A 20,892-nucleotide genomic window follows, 5' to 3' on the forward strand; every position below is an offset into this window, starting at 1 on the left:
ATCTGCGGTGTAAGCTCTAATTTTATCAGAAGACAACCACATTTCAAGAAAGCGCGTCTTAGGGGCATCTGGGTGGCTCAGTCGTTAAGCGTCTGCCTTTGGCTCAGTCATGATCCCAGGGTCCTGGGATGGAGCCCCGCATCGGGCTCCCTGCTCAGCGGGAAGCCTGCTTCTCCCTCTCCTGCTCCCCCTGCTTGTGTTCCCTCTCTCGCTGTGTCTCTGTCAAATAAATAAATAAAATCTTAAAAAAAAAAAAAGAAAGCGCTTTTTAAAAAGAAGCCCACCCCATTGCTCCCACTCTCCTGCTGTTTAAAAGTAAGAGGCAGGGAGCACCTGGGTGGCTCAGTCGGTTAAGCATCCGACTCTTGGTTTCGGCTCAGGTCATGATCTTGGGGTTGTGGGATCAGAGCCCCGTGTCGGGCTCCGGGCTTTTCAGGAGTCTGCTTCAAATTCTTTCCCTCCACCTCTGCTCCTCCCCCTGCTCACACTCTCTCTCTCTCTCTCTCTCTTTCAATCTCTCTCTAAAATAAATAAAATCTTTTTAAAAATCAATAAATAAAAAATAAAAGTAAGAAGAAGTACATTGTGCTGAGTGAAAAAAACAGTCGCAAAAAGACCTGATTTTACTGGTACGGGTCAGATTCACAGAGACAGAAAGTAGAAGGGTGAGGCCGGGGGCCGGGGACTTGTTTAATGGGGACAGACTCCATTTTGTGAAATAGATGCAGGTGATCGTTGGACAATGTGAATGTACTCAGTGCCGCTAAGTTGTACGCTTGAAAGTTGTTAAGATGGTGAATTTTATGTTAAACGTATTTTGCCACAATTGGAAATAAATTATTCTTTTTTGGGGGGGGAGATATACAGGGGTGGGGATAAATTATTCTTCAGAAAGCAATTCTATTGGGGCGCCTGGCTCGGTAGAGCACGAGACTCTTGATCTCAGGGTCGTGAGTTCAAGCTCCACGTTGGGCATGGAGCCCACTTAAAAAAAAAAAAAGGCAATTCAATTCTTTTTTTTTTTAATATAAAGAGAAGTAACCATATGGCATCTGCAGGCCTATACGTACTTAACTGGGCTTTGGTTGATTTCCATGGAAACCTAGGAAGAGATTGTGCATTTCACCGGCCAGGATTCCCTCTGTGCACAGAGTAGGGAAGGAGCAGCCTGGATGAAAGTGGACAGCAGATCAGCATCGAGGGCATCTTGAAGTTAAGGACAGCTCAGTGCCGCTGACTGAACCGTACTTTCTTCACCCATGTGTATTGTAGCCGCATAAACAGAATGTACCCGGTGGCTTACCAGGGATTGTGCTGTGCACTGGGCTTTTAAGATTGTGTGTTTCTTTCCTCAGCTTGGGAGATTCCCTGCTGCATATTTTCATGGAAATGAGTTTAATAGAATGAGTTTGGAGTCAGCAATAAGAAAGGCTATTTGGCTGTGGTGTTATTTCTTTTTAAAAAAGGCTTCTAACATGCCTGATAGGGATATTGGCACAAATAAGAATTATACCTTAGGAGGGAAAAGATTGGAGGAGGAAAGCCACACGTCCTTGCTTAGAGGGGCCTCTGGGAGGGTGTTGTTTTTCTAAATGATCTTTTGATGAGTGTCTCTAATACAAAGAATTAACCCCTATTATAGGTCAGCCTGCTGCTCTGATGGAGAATCTGCCGGGCCTGTGAGTGAGGCAGATCGTTAGTCCCTAGGGCCAGGCATGATGTGCAAGATAAGCTAGGGCCTTGCTGGCCCAGGTGCAGCCCTCTGACCTGCAGCATCACCTTGTCCACCTGATGACCTGAGTGTGCATTTAATCGGTCCAGGTCCCCGAGTATTCGGGTACACACCGAAGTCGGAGAAGCGGTGCTCTGGACACCAACGGGGTGGGGGGGTGTTGGCGCATCTCTCCACGAGGTTCTCCATGCTGTACCGGGATGCCTCTGCCTGTTAGGAGCCCAGTCCCCCCACCCCACCCCACCCCCCAACCCCGGGACAGCCCTGATGGCTTTAAAGGCTTTTCTAATGTGAAAGGCAGCAGCGCCGCATATTCAGATGGAAGGAGCTCAGGCCACACAGCCTGGGGTGGAATCCCAGCTCGCCACCAACAGCCTGTGTGACCCTGGAGAGATTGCTTACCCTCTCTGTGCCACCAGATTCCTCCCTGTAAAATGGCTATAATGAGAGTCCCTGCCTCACGGGGTTGTTGAGGATGAAGTGAGTTCATCCATATGAAGCAGAGCAGTTTGAGGAGCTCAGTAAATGTTAGCTGTTATTATCCTATTACATAGATTCCTGTCTCCTGCTTTGGCTCACTGAGGCTCCTGTCGCCAGAGCCTCAGAGAACAAGCTTAACTCCTTGTCTATATGACAGCCTTGCAAACGTCTAAAGGCAGCTCTTGGGACGCCTGGGTGGCTCAGTCACTTGAGCATCTGACTTTTGATTTTGGCTCAGGTCAGGATCTCAGGGTCGTGAGATTGAGCCCCGTGTCCGGCTCTGCACTCAGCATGGAGTCTGCTTGAGATTCTCTCTCTCCCTCTCTCTCTCCCCGTCCCCTAGCTCGTGCACTCTCTGTCTCTCTCTCTTTCTCAAATAAATAAAAACTTAAAGGCGGCTCTCAGGCCATCCACCCCCTTTATGTTCTCCAGGCTAAAGGTTCCCAGTCTTTCCCATTCCTTGTGTGACATCTCTTTGATGTCACAGCTTGGCCACCAGAAGGTCTTTTGGGAACATGCCCATTTACAAGAATCACAGCATCCATGCAACAACATGCATTGACCCCTAAGGCTAAAAATTTTACTTCTCCTGATTTCTTTTTCCCTTGACCTAGTTTCTTCCAGATCAGACAGGGGTGCCTATGTGTGCTGCAAGGAAGTGTGGAGCCCAGGGGCCTTCCCAAGGCCTTCGTGAGCCCCGGGATCCCCTGCTATCCAGAGAGCAGCATCTTGCTGCCAGCCAGGCTTGCAAGCCTCTCCAGGCTGCAAGGCACAGGGACTGCAGAGCCTGTAACCACGTAGCTCCATAAACGCCCTGCCGGGTAGTAAGAATCCACAAGAGCCCCACCAGGGCGGGATGCAGACCTGCCCAGGGCAAACGGGAAAGACGGAGCAGCCTCTCACAGCCTCCGCTGAAACTCCTGTCCTACCCATGACCCCTCCTTCCTCGATCCGCAACCCTCCATGGCTGCCTTGGTTCTTCCTGGTGTTCTCAAACTGGGTAGGGGCACACAGGCTCCCTGGGGAGCTCATTCAACATGGAGACCGGTGACTCCAAGTCAGTAGCTTTGGGCAATCTGTACCTCTCACCAGCACTTCTGATTCTCGTTGCTAGGGGTCTGCTAACTTTCAGAACAAAGGTCATTTTCCTCAGCCCCTTTGTCCACATGCCCAGATGTCTCTCTGTCCCCTGAGCACATTCTAGGTCTTTCCACCCTCTACCTTGACTCACACTGGTGCCCATTGTCACCACAGAGCTATCTAAGATGTCCCCATCCATCAAGAGCAGCTCAAACCTCATCTCCATGAAGCCTTCACTGACCCACCGCTAAACAAAACCTGCCCCTCTGCATTCTAAGCATGCCTCTTCCTCGCTGCTTCCCAGGACTCTGTTTGGTGTGCGTGGTGGTGGAGGTCCAGCAACGGACAGTTCAGAGCATGGGCTCTGAAGACAGATACCTTAGGCCACATCCCCGTCATATAAAAACCTTGGGCAGGTGGTGTTACTACTCTGTGGAGAGCCTGCATCGAGGGGCTGATGGGAGGGCCGCAGAATGAATGCGTGTAAAATGCTAACACGGGGGCAGGCGCCTGGGGGGTGCAGTCTGTTAAGTGTCCGACTCTTGGTTTCAGCTCAGGTCATGATGGCACGGTCGTGAGATCGAGCCCCGTGGGCTCCGTGCTGAGCGCAGAGTCTGCTCGAGATTCGCTCTCCCTCTCCCTCTGCCCCTCTCTCCCACTCTCTGTCTCAAATAAATAAATAGATCTTTAAAAAAGAAAAAAAGGTAAAATGCTAACACAGTGCCCAGCATGGAGCAAGTCCCACGTAAATGTTGACCAGGATCATTTCCTTATCCTTCAGACAATCATATTGAATATTTCATCTCTTTAACTACATTATATGCTCTTTGAAGACGGGGATGGTTTTAATTATCATCTTCATTTCCACCGCACAGGGACAACACATGCCAGAGACTTCCTGTAGAGAAGGTGAGGCTGTCAGAGTCCCCCACCACCCTTGCCTGGGAGCAGGGGGGCAGTCCTCGGCAGCCATTCAGTGTGAGGGGAGAAACCAGCCTTCGCACCTTGTCACACACACACCCCGCACCACACACTCAGCTACAGTTGACTGGACTTTTATTCTTCAGAGAATGTGTCCCCATTTAAATTCTCCCCATCCCGGGGTGCCTGGGTGGCTCAGTCGTTAAGCGTCTGCGTTCAGCTCAGGTCATGATCCCAGGGTCCTGGGATCGAGCCCCGCATCGGGCTCCCTGCTCAGCGGGAAGCCTGCTTCTCCCTCTCCCACTCTCCCTGCTTGTGTTCCCTCTCTCACTGTGTCTCTCTCTCTGTCAAATAAATAAAATCTTAAATAAATAAAAAATAATAATAATAAATACTAAATAAATAAATTCATTCTCCCCATCCCTGTGAGGGGCCAGAAGGGTGAAGTAGAAGACATATTGGAACATGCCTTTTCCCCCAACCTGTGTCCCCCAACACAAGGGATCAGGCTCGGGGGGCTGGTGGAGGCAGACAGAGCAAGGGGCACAGACCTGGAGGCCCCCCCCACCCCCCCGCCCAATGCTGGCTGTGGATCGGAGCCCACCCTTCTGGTGCGAGTTTGAGCAAGGCTGTTCTGAATTCCTGGCAGGCAGCTGGGACTGAGTGCAGTGTCCCTGCTCCCTCTGCCCAGAGGGTGCTCAGAGCGTTAATTATACCTCCCCTCTGGATCTGTTGGGGGTCCCTAATTACCCTCCTCAGAGAGCAGCCGCTGCTAGATGATTTCCCAAACACCTACGGTGCTTTCAAAAGCAAAGCCTCCCCTTGGCTGTACTGGACCCTAAAAGGAAGCAAAATGCGCTGGTTGGAGCCATTGCTGAAGAAAGCCCAAAGGCCCCCATGACAGGGTCTAGACAGGAAATCCTGGCCAGCTGCCTCCCAGGAGCACGTCCAGAATCGGCTTCTCACCAGGAACACCAGGGGACGGGGTGGTAGGAGGAAAGGGACCCTTGGGAAAGGGCAGCTCCAGTCTTGCCTCTTACGTGCTGAGAGGGGGCCATGGAGAATTGTGGGAGTGTTGGTTTCCTGTCTCCTCAGAGCAGTGATCCTTTATGACTCACACAATGGTGCACCACATGGAGACCAGGTCTGACGACGGAGGACACGTCCCTCCACATCCAAATGGAGCTGAAACCATCCCCCCCCCCCCCCCCCCCCCACTGCAGGCTCTGACAGAAAAGCCATTTAAAGATATCTGTTGAGTCCATCTACTTAACTGATTTGTGAGCCCTTCTGATAAAACTGAGTCTCCACTCCTGGGTATTCTTTAAATATACATTTTTTTTTTTATTCTAGAAAGTTCTGACTTTCGCCCCATCCACTCCACTGAAACTTTCTTGAATTCAGATCACCAGTATCATGTGGTGGGCGCCAGAGCCTCTCTTGCTTGGACACCCAGGGCTCATCTCAGCTGAGGGCAGGACCCCTGCCACTACCTCCTTCCCCATGTCTGCCCTCCTTACCACCCCCAGGAAGGGAGCTTCCTTTTTGTTCTCATCCCCCCTTCTCCAGGGCTCCTCTTGCTCCAGAACCTGACAGAAGACACTGCAACTTCCCAAATTCTCCTCTGCCCTGTGGCTTCTGAAACACATCAGTATGTCCTCTGTTTTCAAAAGGGCTTGAGGGACAAGTGACCATAAGGAAGCAGCAGGTTCTCGGTTTCCATTCCAAAGTAAGAAAGTGGGTGAAATTTCTCAGCTGCTGTCGTGGCCTGGCCCTCATTTCTGGCCCAGGGGCGGCCTTGCCCATGCAAACATCTTTCTTTTACATTCCAGGCAGGTGTTTCAGGAGGAAGCCTCCCTGTGTCCCCATTTCAGTTCTAGGTGCTGCAGCTAGGCAGGTGTTAATGACAGGAAATTCCATCCCATAAAAGACTGCTCGTTTACATATTAGAGAAAACCCCCTTCTGTTGCCTCCCCTCTGGGTGACTCTGCTTTTGTCTTCCTCTGGCCGGCTCAGCCTCTGACTGGGAAATCAATCAAGCCATTCTTTATTTATGACCCGCCCACCCAGAAGTGAACTTCTATGGTTTGGCTTGTGCCTGTAATTTTTTTAAGTTTGTTTTTTTTTTTTTAAGATCTTATTGATTTAGGGAGAGAGTGTGTGTGTGTGTGTGAGCAGGGTAGGGGCAGAGGGAGGAGAGAATTTCAAGCAGACTCCACACTGAGTGCAGAGCCCAATGAGGAGCTCGGTTCTATGACCCTAAGATCATGACCTGAGCTGAAATCAAGAGTCAGACGTTTAACCGACTGAGCCACCCGGGCGCCCCTAAGATTTTATTTTTTAAATAATCTCTACACCCGACATGGGGCTTGAAGTCACAACCCCGAGATCCAGAGTCGCCATATTCCACCGACTGAGACAGTCCCATAGAGGAAAGGGTACTGCTGTCATAATGCAGAGCTCGGAAGGTTTAAAACACTTAATAAATATTTGCTGAACAAATAGATTCCGGATTAATTGATCAAAAGCTCCCAGGTATTTGGGCTTCTTAATTTTTCATCTGCCTGGGTCTGTGATAGTGCCTACATCAGTAAAAAGGGCAATTCAAATGCTAAATGGGGAGTTACATCAGCAGATATCAAGACCATCCCTAGAATCTTCCACTGCCTCCCTTCAGTCTGAATTGTCTCACCTTGACCTCCCAAGTGGGTCTACCTTCTCTATTTAGAGAGACTGTTCTAGATATCCAAATGGACACCTCCCAGGTTACACTGTTGGGCCAACTTCCCGAATTACGTAGAGAACAATTTCCGAGTTGCCTGGCTTTATTTTCCATTCTGTGCTAAACCACTTACATCCCCACCAAATCTTGTAGGGAGGGATTCCGTCCCAGACCACAAATCCTTCAGCAGTGGCTGAAATCAGCTAGGACATCTGTGCCCCCAGAAAGACACTGTGGAGCTCCCAGAATCCTCTGGGCCAACCAGAGCTGCATCCACTCTGCCATTTAGGGCTGTTTCCATAACGCCCTTCACCTGCATCTGTTACGAAGCTGGCCTTCTGCATTGTCAGCAGGGGCTTGGCGTCTCTGGCATTGTAGCCACATTAATTCTAATCCTTAGCACCAAAGTAATTGGCTTGATTTCAAATGTATGGCTATTGCTGAGATTCAGCCACTGGATCAATGAAATTCCAGGTTCTCATCACTACTCTGTTGGTGGTGATGAACTTGAGTTTGGCTCCTATGTATCGAGCCCCTAGGCTTCAGGGAAAGCTCCAGAGTGAAAGGATCCCAGACGGGGTGCTGTCTTCAGGTGGAAAGAAACAAGAAGGCACTTGGGGGAGAGGGCATATCTGCGCGTGGCTGACCATCGGAACTGGGGGTGTTTTGTCTTCCAGGGTTATCTGTCGGAAGGGCTGGTAACCAAGTGGTACCGCTCACCGCGCCTGCTCCTCTCCCCGAACAACTACACCAAAGCCATCGACATGTGGGCCGCCGGCTGCATCCTGGCCGAGATGCTCACGGGGAGGATGCTCTTTGCTGGTAGGTCACTAACCATGCCATCTTCCTTCTCCTCTGGCGTTGTTCTGTAAAACGGGAGAACTGATGGAAAGGAAAAAAACCCCACAAACAAACCAAAAAACCATGCTAACCACAAAACATCCTAGTCTTTCTCTTTAAAATGACCTGTATGGCTTTATGGACCTACTTGGAGGCCCCTTATCATTTCTGGCAAAATACTGGAAAGGCTAAAAATAGCCTTTTGAGGGCAGAACCTTTGAAATCAAGTAACTACTTCTATTCAGACACCTTGAAATTGACTGCTGGAAACATCCATCCTACCTTTTCAGCCCCTGCCTCTTCTCTCCCTGCCACTGTGAGCAGTCAGTCTGGAGTGTTCATTTGGCGAGGGGACCCCACAAGGGGCTCCCAGAGTCCCTGAACTGACCCTCCATGAGCCCACTCGGGGGGGGGGGGGGGAGGCCGAAGGGACGGCTTCCGCGCAGAGCCTGAGCCGCGGGCCCCCGCTGGGGCAGCATCACAGCATTCGCATCGCTCGGTGCTCCGCCAGGTGTCGCTGGGGGACACGGAGGAGCCCCAGTGTAGACCGCCGGCTTCTGGCAGATTGGAATCCTGTAGGAATCGGTGGTAAGGGGGGGGCACTTCTGGGGACTTCTCAAAGATAGAGAGTCTTGGTTAAGGATTTAAACTGGTAGAAGTAAGTGGAAAGGTTACTCGGGCAAAAAGGGAAAATGGAAGCAATGGGAGTTAAGAACAGCCTGAGGGTCGGGGGGGGACCGCGAGGAGAGAGACCTGACCCCCGCCAGCAGCGCCACAGCGCTGAGGGAGCGTCAGGGCGGCAAAGACGAGTTGTGTTTCTGAGACTCATAAAGACTGAAGCTTCTTATGGCTGAGCATCCAGCCCGAGGCCTGGCAGGGAGAAGGTGCTCAGTAAGCCATTATTTAGTTGAGGGAATGAAGGAGCAAAGGAGAATAAACGCCTGACTCCATCCTGTCCCCAGCACACTTCTCCCACGGACCTGGCAAAGCCTGTCCCATTAGCTCCGGCTGACTCAGTCTATGTCAGACGGGTCCATTCCAGAGGCAGAGACATTTGACAAAGCCAAGCCCCAGAGATGGCAAGCAACCTGCTTATAGTCACAGAGCAAGTTAGTGGCCGAGTGAGGACCAGAACCCAGGTCCCCTGGCCCCCAGTGCTGCTCCCACCGGCAGGCGCCGTCCCTCCCCGGCCTCCCAGAACCACACTGAGGCTTCCGTCACCCCAGTCACTTGGGCAACACACTTAACCATCTGGTGTTTGGCTCCCCAGGGGCTCACGAGCTGGAGCAGATGCAGCTCATCCTAGAGACCATCCCTGTGATCCGGGAGGAGGACAAAGATGAGCTGCTCAGGGTGATGCCTTCCTTCGTCAGCAGCCGCTGGGAGGTGAAGAGGCCTCTGCGCAAGCTGCTCCCCGAAGTGAACAGCGAAGGTACCTTGGCCTACAGCGTGGCCAGCCTCCAGGAGGCTGCGCTCTGGCTTCGCCCTGGGGGGCCGGGCGGGTAGTCTCCTTCCAGAACGACCAAGCCTAGTTCTAGACAGAGAGGCCAAGGCCACGCCACTGTGGCGGGAATTTGCCCGAGCTACTTCCAGACTGAGCGTCATTGGCTCCCAGAGTTCGGCCATCAGGCAACTCTCAAGGCTGTGTTCGGCGGTCCTCCAGAGTCTCCGCCCGTCTTTGCTTCCTTCTCCTTCTCGTCCTTCTCACTTGCCTTCCTCCCTCTCCTTCATCTCCCTCTCCCTCATTCCCCTTGATGATGTGATGCAGAGAACGTGAGTTTTACGAGCTTGAGACCCAGACCGAGACTCAATTCCCAGGTGCATTGGGAGTAGCTGTTTGGCCTTGAGCAAGTTTCCTGACCTCTCTGCATCTCAGTTTCCTTAACTGTAAAAGGGGTACAGTAATTCCTGTCACATGGGGACATCGTGACGGGTAAGTAAAATAGAATGTGTAAAGCCCCAGGCAGAGGACAGTTGCTCCATCATTTTAAATGTTAACATTAGGGGCACCTGGGTGGCTCAGTCGGTTAAGCGTCTGCCTTCGGCTCAGGTCATGATCTCGGGGTCCTGAGATCGAGCCCCATGTCAGCCTCTGTGCTCAGCGGGGAGCCTGCTTCTCCCTCTCCCTCTGCCCCACTCCCTGCTCATGCTTTGCCTCTCTCTCAAATAAACAAATAAAATCTTTAAATAAAACGTTAGCATTATCACTGGGCCTCCTACCTACCAGAGGCTTCCTTAGGAGACCCCTACCTATGTTAGGTAGGATACAGGTTCAGCCAGTTGGAAGAGACACCCAAATTCTTAGTGGCTTAAATAAGATTTCTTATTTAAGAAAAAAGAAGTTAAGAAGCGTATTTCTCTCTTCTATCGTAATCACAAAGCAGACAGTCCAGGGCCAAGACAGTGAGCCTGCTGTACAAAGTCATCCAGGGGCCCAGGCCCCTTCCATCTTGTTCAACCGTCCTTGGGTACTGCCCTTACTACCTGGAGGAAGGTGGGGAAGGAGGGCAGGTCCGCTTGCCCTTAAGGTCGTGAGCTGGAATTTCGACACCTCCCCTCCACTCATGTTTTATTGACCAGAACTTAGTCCCGAGGCCCCAGCTCACTGCAGTGGAGGTGGTGAAATAGGTATTTATTCCCCACCACTTGGTGTCCATTATTACGAATGAGACCATCAGGAAACAAGAACTTGGACCACCAGTGTCTTCTAACAATGCCCTTGGCCATGATCCCCACTCAATCATAATTTGCCTCAGTTTTCTCTTCATTAAAGAGGAGGAGGGATCATTTCATTCACCACAAATTAAGACTCAGCCCGTCTATATTTGTGTCCTAGGGCCCTGTAGAAATCCCACCGCGAGACAAGAGGTGCATTCACCTCTCAGGAATTCTGGATCAGGGACGTGTCACCCCCTCCCCTCCCCAAAGCAACCACACATACAGCAGCCCCTTGGTGCCTTGGCTGTCAGAGTGGTGGGCTGTTTCTCAGCAAAATCAGAATCGGTCCCGATAGGAGATAGAGCTCCTCACTGTCGTCAGCAGCATCCCCCGACGTGTATTAAGCCACCACAGTGCTAGAGGTGGAAGTTCAGAGACAGGAGAGGTGCACTCGCTGGGAAGATGGTGAGAACAAAGAGGTGAGGTGAGAACAAAGACTGAGGAACACATCCTAAGGGGCCAGCAAGGGCCCCGGGTATTTGGGGGAGAGGAGGGGAACAGAGAGGGACAGAGAAGCTGGCCAGGGGGACATGGAGGCCCGGATCAGCAGGACGAGTCACAGACCTGTTGGTAGGAAGGGAGGCTGGAGAGGTGAGAAAGGCCGAGAGGCCAGTGAGTTTGGCCTTGAACCTGTAGCTGAACAGGTGTTCACTAAAGCCAGGCTTGCTCCACTCTCCCGATGTACCAAAACTCAACTCCAACCAAAATTCAACTCCAACCAAAACTCTCTCGCCGGCTTCTGGCCTTGAAAAGAGGTCTCCAGCTGACCTCTGGCTTTAGGAGAATGAGGGGTCCCAGGAATGAAATATGGATGGGGGGAGGGCACCAAGCCCACCCACCCAGGAGAGCCGGCTGCTGACCCACGCTCCCTCCCTCTCCTGCACATCAGAGGCCCCGCAGGCCTGGGAAGAGGCAGAATGTCTCTCTGGCTGAAGCCCCCGGAGGCTCAAAGGGCAGCCCTGGGTGACTGTCCCTCAGCAGCTGACACAGCCGTCGGAGCAGGACAAGGGGGACAAGCCCCGAGACCATCATATCAAGGCCTCACTTCTGAGCTCCATTTAATCTACAAAGGAAATGTGTCACAAGTAACAAATCTGACGAGGAAAGCTAATAGGGAAACAAGTCAAAATGAGTGCTCTGGGTGAAGCAGGGTTGGGGACCTCGGGGCTCACCTGCCTCTCAGTCTCCAGAGATGCCCCTGAGGATCCTTCCAGAACCCCAGGGGCTCGGGAAAGTCCCGTTTGAGTTCACTGGGCCACAGGAAGGTGACAGGATGGTACAGAAGTCTCATTATATTAGAAATGCCTTCAGAACATGTGGGGAGGTTGAGCCCAGAGAAGAGGATTTGGGGGGTGGGGAGGGTATGGTGGTTTCTGTGTTGAGAAAAACAAAGCTAGTGCCATGGCAGATAAGTCTGGAACCTCCAGGGTGACCCTGCTAGCAGTGTACGCACGGCTCACCTCCAGTCCAGACAGAGTCGGGGAGCCTGGGGCTCTCCCAGGACCCAGCTTGTCAGAGAAGTGTCTGCCATCTTCAACACACAGCTTTCCGGGTCACCCTTGGACACCCACTTCCGGCTGAAGACAGGGGAAGAGAGGGCAGAGACTCTTGCAGGAGGCTTTTATGCATCCAGCCTGGAAGTGGGGTCCACACATCATTTCCTCCCCTGCCCGCCAGGCCCCAGTCACACAGCACATCGAACTGCAGGGGGCACTGGGAGATGCAGGCCAGTGCACAGGACCTGGCTGCTCGCTGCTCCCTTGAAACCTGAGGGGACCAATCCTGGGGAAGAGAGAACATGCCGACATGGGGGAACCCGCAGAGGGCAGAGCTAGGCCCGGGGGTAGAGGTTAAAGGGGGTAGATTTAGGTTAGAGACAAGAAGGGATTTTCTAATATTTGGGCTTCTGGAAGTGTCTGGCACCTGCTAGAAGACCAGCTGTCAGGAAGGGGAAAGAGGAGACTCGTTTTTACTAGAGTCAGTGGGGTAGACTTTGGGGTTGGCACTTTCCAACTTCAGGGTTCGCTGGGTCTTTGTTAAAAATAGTGATGCTGGTGATGATGCCTGCCCACGTTTAGAGCTTCAACTCTCTCCTGTCCTTGTCAGAAGGTCCAGAGTAATAAGCTGGGCCGAGGGAGGGCGGCAGCCCAAATCGGGCAAGGCTTGCCCAGCCTGGAGCCAGACAGGGCCAGAGCGGGCTGTGCACTGCGGAGCCCGATTCTTCCCGGCCCTGCCCATCTGTGAGGCTCTTTCAGGTCTCCAGCCCTGACCCAGAGGCACCCCCTGAGCCTCGGAGCTCCTGCTGCTTTATGGATCCTTCAGTCTAGGCATACAGACCAGCACCACATCCTCCTGGGGGGCCGTGACCTTCTAAATCCGTCAATTTCCTGAATCATTGTTGAATCTTCCTGCAAAGAGACCCAGGGCTGGTGTGAGGGGCGGGGTCATGGTTGTGCCCTGAAGCTCTTGAGCTCAGCGGCCTTTCTCCCTTGCCACATGGGAGGTAACACGATTAGCCAAGTCATGATTTAAGTGGGGCCTCCAGCACTGAGACATAATGCAAACCTCCAGGCTAGACCTTGCCCTGAGATAACCCAGGGCAGAGCCCACAAGGCAGATGGCTGCCCCTACCCCCACTTGGGAGAAGGGACACCAGTTCCGTGTGCAGAGCTGATCTGTAGCCAGTGCGCACCCACACAGCCCGATTGGCTGCCGAAATTTCGATATGCTTTCATGCAGGTTGGCAACCAGCCACCACACAGAGCTTCAGAGTGTCCCCTTCCTGTCTCCAGGTTCCAGCTGCCTAGGACCTCCCCTTGATCTAGACCCTAGTCCCCAGGAGGGCTTCAGCTTGGTGGTTAAATATTTTAATATCAAGCCCACCTGCCCTTGTTTGTCAAACCTCCAGGAGCAACCTCTGGAAGGAAGGCTGGACTCGGGAGCCCTGGGCTAACAGGCCTTGCCCCACCTGCCTCACCTTTCAGTGACCTGCCTCACAGGCTCCTCCACCCACCCCAGCAGCACGCAATCCGCAACAAGTGGGAGTGGGTGTAGAGACACCTCGGCTCCCCCCCGGCCCCACAAATGGAGTCACCTCTGAGGTGTGTCCCATGCTCTCTTCTAGAGGATGCCTCCCCACCCCCCAGTGGGACCAAGCTCCAGGTGCCCCCAGGAGGAACCTGCTCATGTGCGCATCCCGTACTGGCTTCTTCCCCCCTCCCCTGCCTGTGCTTGCGGGGATGGTCACCACACAGACTACCTGCAGCCCAGTCCCTGTCCCTGGAGAAATCCAGCCTAAGGCAGACTTCTAGCCCTGCACCTGCTCTTAACCAGCGGCAACTCGAGCAAGTCACTTTACCCCGCTGGGCCTCTGTTTATTCATTTGTGAAGTCAAAAAAGCAGTATCTGCTCTGAGTTCGTCACTGGATTGTGGTGAGGGTGACAAGAAAGGAGAATGGCTAAAAACCTCTTTACAAATGGGAAAGTACAAAAAAAATGTCTCTGCTAGGCAGGGCAGTGAATGACTTTCATGTCCTGTTTTGCTCCCCGCAGCCATCGACTTTCTAGAGAAGATCCTGACCTTTAACCCCATGGATCGCCTAACAGCAGAGATGGGGCTGCAGCACCCCTACATGAGCCCATACTCATGCCCGGAGGACGAGCCCACCTCACAGCACCCCTTCCGCATTGAAGATGAGATCGACGACATCCTGCTGATGGCCGCCAACCAGAGCCAGCTCTCCAACTGGGACAGGTGCGGTTCCAGGAGCCCCCAGCCCCTGGAGTCTAGAATTCACGTTCTCATCTCCCATTTCTGTTTTGCTCTGATCCTCCATGACCTTTCCCTCTATCTCCCAAGCTCCATAGCCCATGGGGTGCTTTCCCGCACTTAGCTTCCTGCCTTTCTCTCTTGTCCCCAGGCACTCCCAGTAGATGAGCATGTGTGGGTCAGGGGCCTTCCTTTGTGCGACACAGCCACTACCCCTTTCCTCCCCACCCTCCTATACTAGAGCCAGGGTTCAATACATTGTTCAGCGACATTTAAAGAGTACCCATCACTGGAACTCACTTCTAGCAGGACTGGGAATCTGCCCCCGAGAAAAGCAGACTGTGCCAGTGCACAACAAGGAGACAATGTGACGTTTATTCCCGCATAACACTTTCCCAGAGTCCTCATCGTTGGCACCTCCCAAGAGTGCCATTAAGCCGGGGGGGTGCCATTATCATTACTGCCCAGTGACACATGACGGAGCCACAGCTCAGAGAGGGTAGAGACTAGCATTTCGCCACACAGCTAATGCCTGCCTCATGCGGGGCCTCCTTGATCTGCATCTATGTCAGACACTGCTGAGCAATCACAGGACTCTTGCCTGCTAAACCGGGCCGGGCCTCCGAATCCTTCCCCACACAGGGTGCCCGGAAGTCACTACCAGTGATTCAGTGTTGGGTAGAACACACACTTTTTTAACAAATCTCTGTGTAGGCATGTTAGGATTTTTCGGGTCCCTTCCTATTCTGATGTTGAGATCAGGCAGCTAAACATTTGGGCATCACCATCTGCTAATCCGGGGAGGGAGAGCCGAGAGCGGCTCAGTTTAGAAATAGAAGTCAAGGGCTTAGCAGCTAGGACTCCGAGGGGGCCTAAGTGGCAGCCCCGCTGCTGTGGGAAGGTGACAGCTAGTTACATAAGTGACAGATGAGCAAGTTCTCCTTGTCAGTCATTTGGCAGATGATAGGTTTCAGAGTGAGGAGGCACGGAGGGAGGGCCAGAGCAGCGCTCTGCTATTTTCGGACAGGTTTGTGGGTTTGGTGTCGTCGATTGTTGTTATCAAGAGGTGCCAGCAAATAGAGATTAATGAAGACTCTTCCTTCTGCCGCCCCCATGCTTTTCCCGCCCTTGACTGTGGTCCCTGTAGCCCCTCCCCCTCTGCTCCATGGCGCTTGAGGGCACAGAGCGCTGGCCCCGAGAGGCCCATCCCATGCTTGTCATGGCTGTGGTGCAGGGCTGGGGCCAGGAAAACTGTCGCAGGGTTTCTTTGGCCACTGCCCACCAACTCTGACCATTTCTAAACCTGACACGGTTCTGCTTCTGACTTTCCCATCATCCCTGCAGGAAGGAGATGGGCAGTCCATGGGCAGACTCCTTCCTACAGGCCCCCCCTGCCTTGGGCAAATGGCTTAACCTTGGATGAGCACCAGCATCCTCCTCTGTAAGGCAGCGTGATCATCCTAACTCCACAGAGTCTCTGTGAAGACTTCAGAGAACCAATGTTTGGCCCTCGGTGTGTAGCAGCCCAGGGATTAGGGTCTTTGCAAGTTCTTCCTCCTAGAAATCTCTGCGATTTTTAGGGACCCTTGTGGGAGGAGGCGGTGTTCGCTCTGGGGGGTGACTCCTGCCCTCATGGTGTCACTGGGCAGTGGGCAGGCAGTCCTGGGGCCTCCCTGTGCCACGCAAACCACATCGTGTGGACCGCTCTGGGCGCCTGCCCTTTCACAGCCAAGCCTGCCTGTCCTAGGTGCGTTGGCTTTTCCCATGCGAGCACGAGGCATCCTGTACCATGAGCAGCTGGTTGTTGGCTCCCTCCACACGGTTCTGCATAGAGCACCTGGCACAGGGAGGAGAGGGCCCAGCTCGAGCTGATGGCCTGCACACCTGCCCTTCCTTTGCTCTTGGCTGGCTGACTTTGCTCTCCCTGACTGCAGGGCAGTTGACAGAAGGCAGAATTCCAAGGATCTCTGGCCTCTCCTGAGGGTGTCTAGAATCTTTCCACCTACACTGCATTGATGCAGGGTGCTGGGGGGCGGGGGGCATCTAACCAGACCCACTAAGGCAAGAGATCTTAGCCCTGACTGTACCTTAGCATCACCTGGGGATGTGTTAAAACCGTGCTGATGCAGAGCCCCAGTTGAGACCTACTGAATCAGGATGTGGGGTGATTCTAATCTGAACCAGGCCTGAGGAGCACTCATAAGGGCCCTGCTACTCCAAGTGTGGTCCCTGGACCAGCAGTATCAGCATCACCTGGGAGCTTGCTAGAAACACAGAATCTCTGGCCCCACCTCAGAGCTACTGGATCAAGAGCTGCTACTCAGCAAGGGCCCCGGGCGATTTGCGTGCAGGTCAGAGTTCGAGGAGCACTGCACTGGTGGGATCCGTTTGAAAGGAGGTTCCAGGAGGACAGGGGCTTTGTTGTTTTGTTCACTGCCGTGCCTGGCGATGCCAGCGCCTGGTACACAGTAAGGTGCTCAAGAAACACCTGCAGGGTATTGAATGAGTACAGAAGAATACAAGGGTTAAGCCAAAAACATCAGTCCCTTCACCGGACCCCGGGGGAGGGCGGGGGCGGTCACAGGACCAGAGGGACAGGGAAGGAACGGAAAGCCAGTCTGTGCGTGGCAGACAGGGATGAGGGGGCTTGGCTCCCTCGGGGAAGGCAACTCACCCCGGGGTCCAGTCACCCACCATTCCGTCTGTCTGCACCCTCGCAGGTACCCTGTGAGCCTGTCATCGGACCTGGAGTGGAGGCCGGACCGGTGCCAGGACACGAGCGAGGTGCAGCGCGACCCACGCGCGGGCTCGGCGCCCCTGGCGGAGGACGTGCAGGTGGACCCGCGCAAGGACTCGCAGGGCAGCTCGGAGCGCTTCCTGGAGCGCTCGCACTCGTCCATGGAGCGCGCCTTCGAGGCCGACTACGGGCGCTCCTGCGACTACAAAGTCGGCTCGCCTTCCTACCTGGACAAGCTGCTGTGGCGCGACAGCAAGCCGCACCACTACTCAGAGCCCAAGCTCATCCTGGACCTGTCGCACTGGAAGCAGGCGGCGGGGGCTCCCCGAGCCCGAGCCGGGGTGGCCGCCGACGCCGGGCCGCGTGAGGACGAGCCGGCCAGCCTCTTCCTGGAGATCGCGCAGTGGGTCAAGAGCACGCAGGGTGGCCCCGAGCACGCCAGCCCGCCCCCCGACAGCCCCGAGCGCCGCCTGTCTGCCTCTCCGCCCGGCCGCCCGGCCTCCATCGACGGGGGCGCCAGCCCCCAGTTCGACCTGGACATGTTCATCTCCCGCGCCCTGAAGCTCTGCACCAAGCCCGAAGACCTGCCGGACAATAAACTGGGTGACCTCAACGGCGCGTGCATCCCTGAGCACCCCGGCGATCTCGTGCAGACCGAGGCCTTCTCCAAAGAAAGGTGGTGAGGGAGAGGGGGGAGCTCCAGGCCCCCTAAGCGGAGGCCACCCAGGGAAGCCGGGCCTGGCAGGAAGGGGCTGGCCGCCCTCCACCCCGTACCTCCACCGCCCCTTCACCCCTCTCTGCTGCCTTGGGGTTAGCAAAACACAGGAAGGATCCGAGGAGGGAGAGGAATGTCCATTTCTTAAACTGCCTTAATAACTAGCCTTTAACCTCTGGGAGCAGGTTTGAACAGGAGCCTAGTTTGGGGGTTGATCACTTTCCCAGCGAAGAGGGGGCCCTTGCGTTTTACAGGTGGCGGTGTGCAGGGGAGCATAGTGTCTTAGACAGCAGTCTGCAAGCCCTCCCACCTGGCTAGGTGCAGAGGAACCTTGCTGGCATGGTGTTGAAACCATCCGGCCTCACTGACAGTGAGGCCCCCAGAAGCCAAGTGATGTGCTTACCACCAGGGAGAGGCTTGAAGCCCAGTCTCCTAGGCCAGTGTCTGTCCCCTCTAAACTGTCTTCCTCTGCTGGGGTCCCTGTGGCTCTCCAATCCGAAAACTCGGTCCAGGATGTTTCTTCCCTGCCCATCACCATCTGACCTATCCCATCTTTTGTTCAGAGCAATGTTGCTTATAATCCAAAATGGGAAACTGAGCCAGTTTTACCCCACTGACCAACCAGATATTTTCTGGTCCCTCAAGTACTTCAGTAGTTCCACCTGCCACACCCCTGTGTGGTCTGAACACCTTGGCTCACACCAGTTTGGGATCTGTGGGTCCAAGAACTCATCTTCCAGGCCTGGGCACACACCTCCTCCAGAACTCCCTATGCACTTTCCTGACACATGCACGGGTACAAGGTCATGGCCCCAGTTCCCCAGGGGATGTCGTGCACAGGTGAGTTTGAAGACAGCAGTTCCAGTAACGCCTCCAGCCCAACACCCAGCCACATACACGGAACCCACCCGCAGACACATAGAACTCCTCTCCCAGCCTACCCCGGGAACTAATGTTCTTGTCACGAATTGCTCATTTGGAGTAAACAAGGCCACGAGGTGCCCGCCACAGAACAAATGTGTTAGGAGAGATTTCACACGGGACCTATCGTGCTTCGTGAATACTGACCTTGATTTTGATAATCCATTTAGCCCTGGCAAAGAGCTGTCCCTAAAGAAAGGCATGGAAAGCCAGTGGCCCTAGGGGCAAGGAACCCAGCAATGTAGGAAGATGGGGAAAGGCAGGGTGCCGACCACAAAAGTCCTCAGGGGTCAGGCACCAGCGTAGAGACCCCAGGACACAGGAAGGGCTTCCAAGCAGCCACGCCCCTCATAACTTCAGTCTGAGTTAGAGCAGGCACACCAAAGGTGTCCTCGCACACAGAGCCTGGGGTGATGGTGTGTGGGCACAGCAAGCCCTCTGCGGAAGCATAGTCCATCCCCTGGAATGCTCCGCCATTCCCACCATTGGTATTCTGCTCCCCCTGCACCCCCAAAGATACCCACGGGAGGTCTAGCAGCCTGTAAACAGAGGACTCCCCAGCATTGGCCTTGGGCTGTGTTTCACCCTCACCTTGACAGCACCTTAAACCTATCAGCTAACTAAGAGTTGTACATTGAAACCTGCAACACATTAGAAACTTATATTTAAAAAGAATTAATCACACTGACCATAATTTTTAATGGAAAATATGTAAATATAAAGTGTTTGGTTTTTTTTTTTTCTTTTTCTTTTTCTTTTTCTTTTTTTTTAAAGAAAAGGAACTATCCACCGCTCCTCATGTGCCATTTGTCCTCAGAGGGCGGCTTTACTTTTTTGGTAAAGGACCAAGCTGCTGACCTTGACCAGGAGTTCATATATAATTGTTGTTATAGAGGAATTGTTATAACTACTCATGTTTTCAAAAGATCTATTAAACTTGATCAGGACGGGCCCAAATAAGTTTTATTGGAACACAGATTCCTTTATTCATTTAAGTATGCTCTCATTCATTTACGTATTATGGGCAGCGGTCTTGGGCAGCGGCTGATTCATTGGAGCCTGGCTGGCTTCTCCCTGCATCCCTGAAGCCAGGGTTTTGAGGGGTTGCAGTCAGTCGGAGGGGAGGGGAGGGGAGCGGAGAATCTATATGGATTGGTAGTCAGGGAAGTGATTCCAGAACCACCTGAGTCGGGCGTGGTGTCCATCCTATAAATTTCAAACCAGATCTCGGAGTTAACTCCAATCCTTCTGAGGAAGGCTGAGCCAAAGGTGGCACCAGTCCTAAAGGGGCCAACGTCATGAGATTTGGGGGAGCCAACACCCACAAATGCCTGCCCGAGCCACACTTCACAGGTGCCCAAGAGTCCCCTCAACTGAAGTTCACCCTTTTGTAAGACCCGTCAGGCGCCTCTGAGCCCCGTGCTCAAGGGTCAACTCTACATCCATTCATTCACAAATTGATCCTGTCTCCTGTCTTCTACTCCCAACACTTCTGACACTTAACTGTGAGTTTTCCACGCCAGACAGTTCTCCAGTTCTCGCAGACTGACGTTTGGACGTGGTGTTCCACCCCTCCAGACAGCTGCTGCCCAGCATGGGGCCTGATCTGTGCAGTAGGAAAGTAGGATGGGGCACTGGCTTAGTTTCCTTCAGAGGCAAATCCTGAGACAAAAAATCAAGTGCAAGTAATTGGGGAGTGGGAGGAATGAGCTCAGACGACACTGCTAGAGTGATAGGGAAATGAGGGGGAAGGGAAGGAAGCGGTCGGTCAAGGTGCGAGTCACCACTGTGGGAAGGCGGAAGCGTGTGAATGACAAGCTTGTGGCTAAGAGCAAACCTCTTCAACAATTGCTTCACTTCTGGTCTCCCAGAGCAGCTAGCAAGTGAGCCATAAATGGTTTACATCTTCTCCATCTGAATTCATGGGCTCAGTACTAAGATTTGTAAATGACTGAGAAATGCCTTTGCAGAAACAGACACTGGGAGCCATGTTGAGTTGGTTCATGCCGTTGGCATGGTATCAAACGTGGTTGTGGGGTTTCCAACATCCATCACCGTCTCAACTTGGTTCCCTCAAATCAGTCCCTGAGATGGGGGTTCCTCAGCAAGTGATTGATGGAAGGAATGCCCTAAGCAGAGGGGGAGGACAGGAAGCAGATTGGGGAAGGTTGGGGAAGAAGGCTCAGCCAGCGTGTGGCCCGGGTACAGACCAGCTTCAGCCTGACGCCACAGAGAGCTCGGGAACATGAATTGCACC

The 20,892-nt window shown here is 53.4% G+C and overlaps 1 protein-coding gene across 5 annotated transcripts in view; it reads left to right on the forward strand.

The window, feature by feature from the left end:
- The window catches only part of MAPK4 (mitogen-activated protein kinase 4), a 142,246-nt gene extending 122,645 nt beyond the window's left edge, over positions 1–19,601 (forward strand). For all 5 annotated transcript variants that reach the window (XM_027577673.2, XM_027577670.2, XM_027577672.2 and 2 more), the window contains 4 exons: positions 7,613–7,757; positions 9,046–9,207; positions 14,046–14,247; positions 16,983–19,601. In XM_027577673.2, the coding sequence (XP_027433474.2) occupies positions 7,613–7,757; positions 9,046–9,207; positions 14,046–14,247; positions 16,983–17,682 (1,209 nt within the window). In that variant the 3' untranslated portion in view covers positions 17,683–19,601. The remainder of the gene's footprint in view (positions 1–7,612; positions 7,758–9,045; positions 9,208–14,045; positions 14,248–16,982) is intronic.
- The last annotated feature ends 1,291 nt before the right edge of the window (positions 19,602–20,892 follow it).

Source organism: Zalophus californianus, chromosome 14 (assembly GCF_009762305.2).
Source record: "Zalophus californianus isolate mZalCal1 chromosome 14, mZalCal1.pri.v2, whole genome shotgun sequence".
Classification (NCBI taxonomy): domain Eukaryota; kingdom Metazoa; phylum Chordata; class Mammalia; order Carnivora; family Otariidae; genus Zalophus; species Zalophus californianus.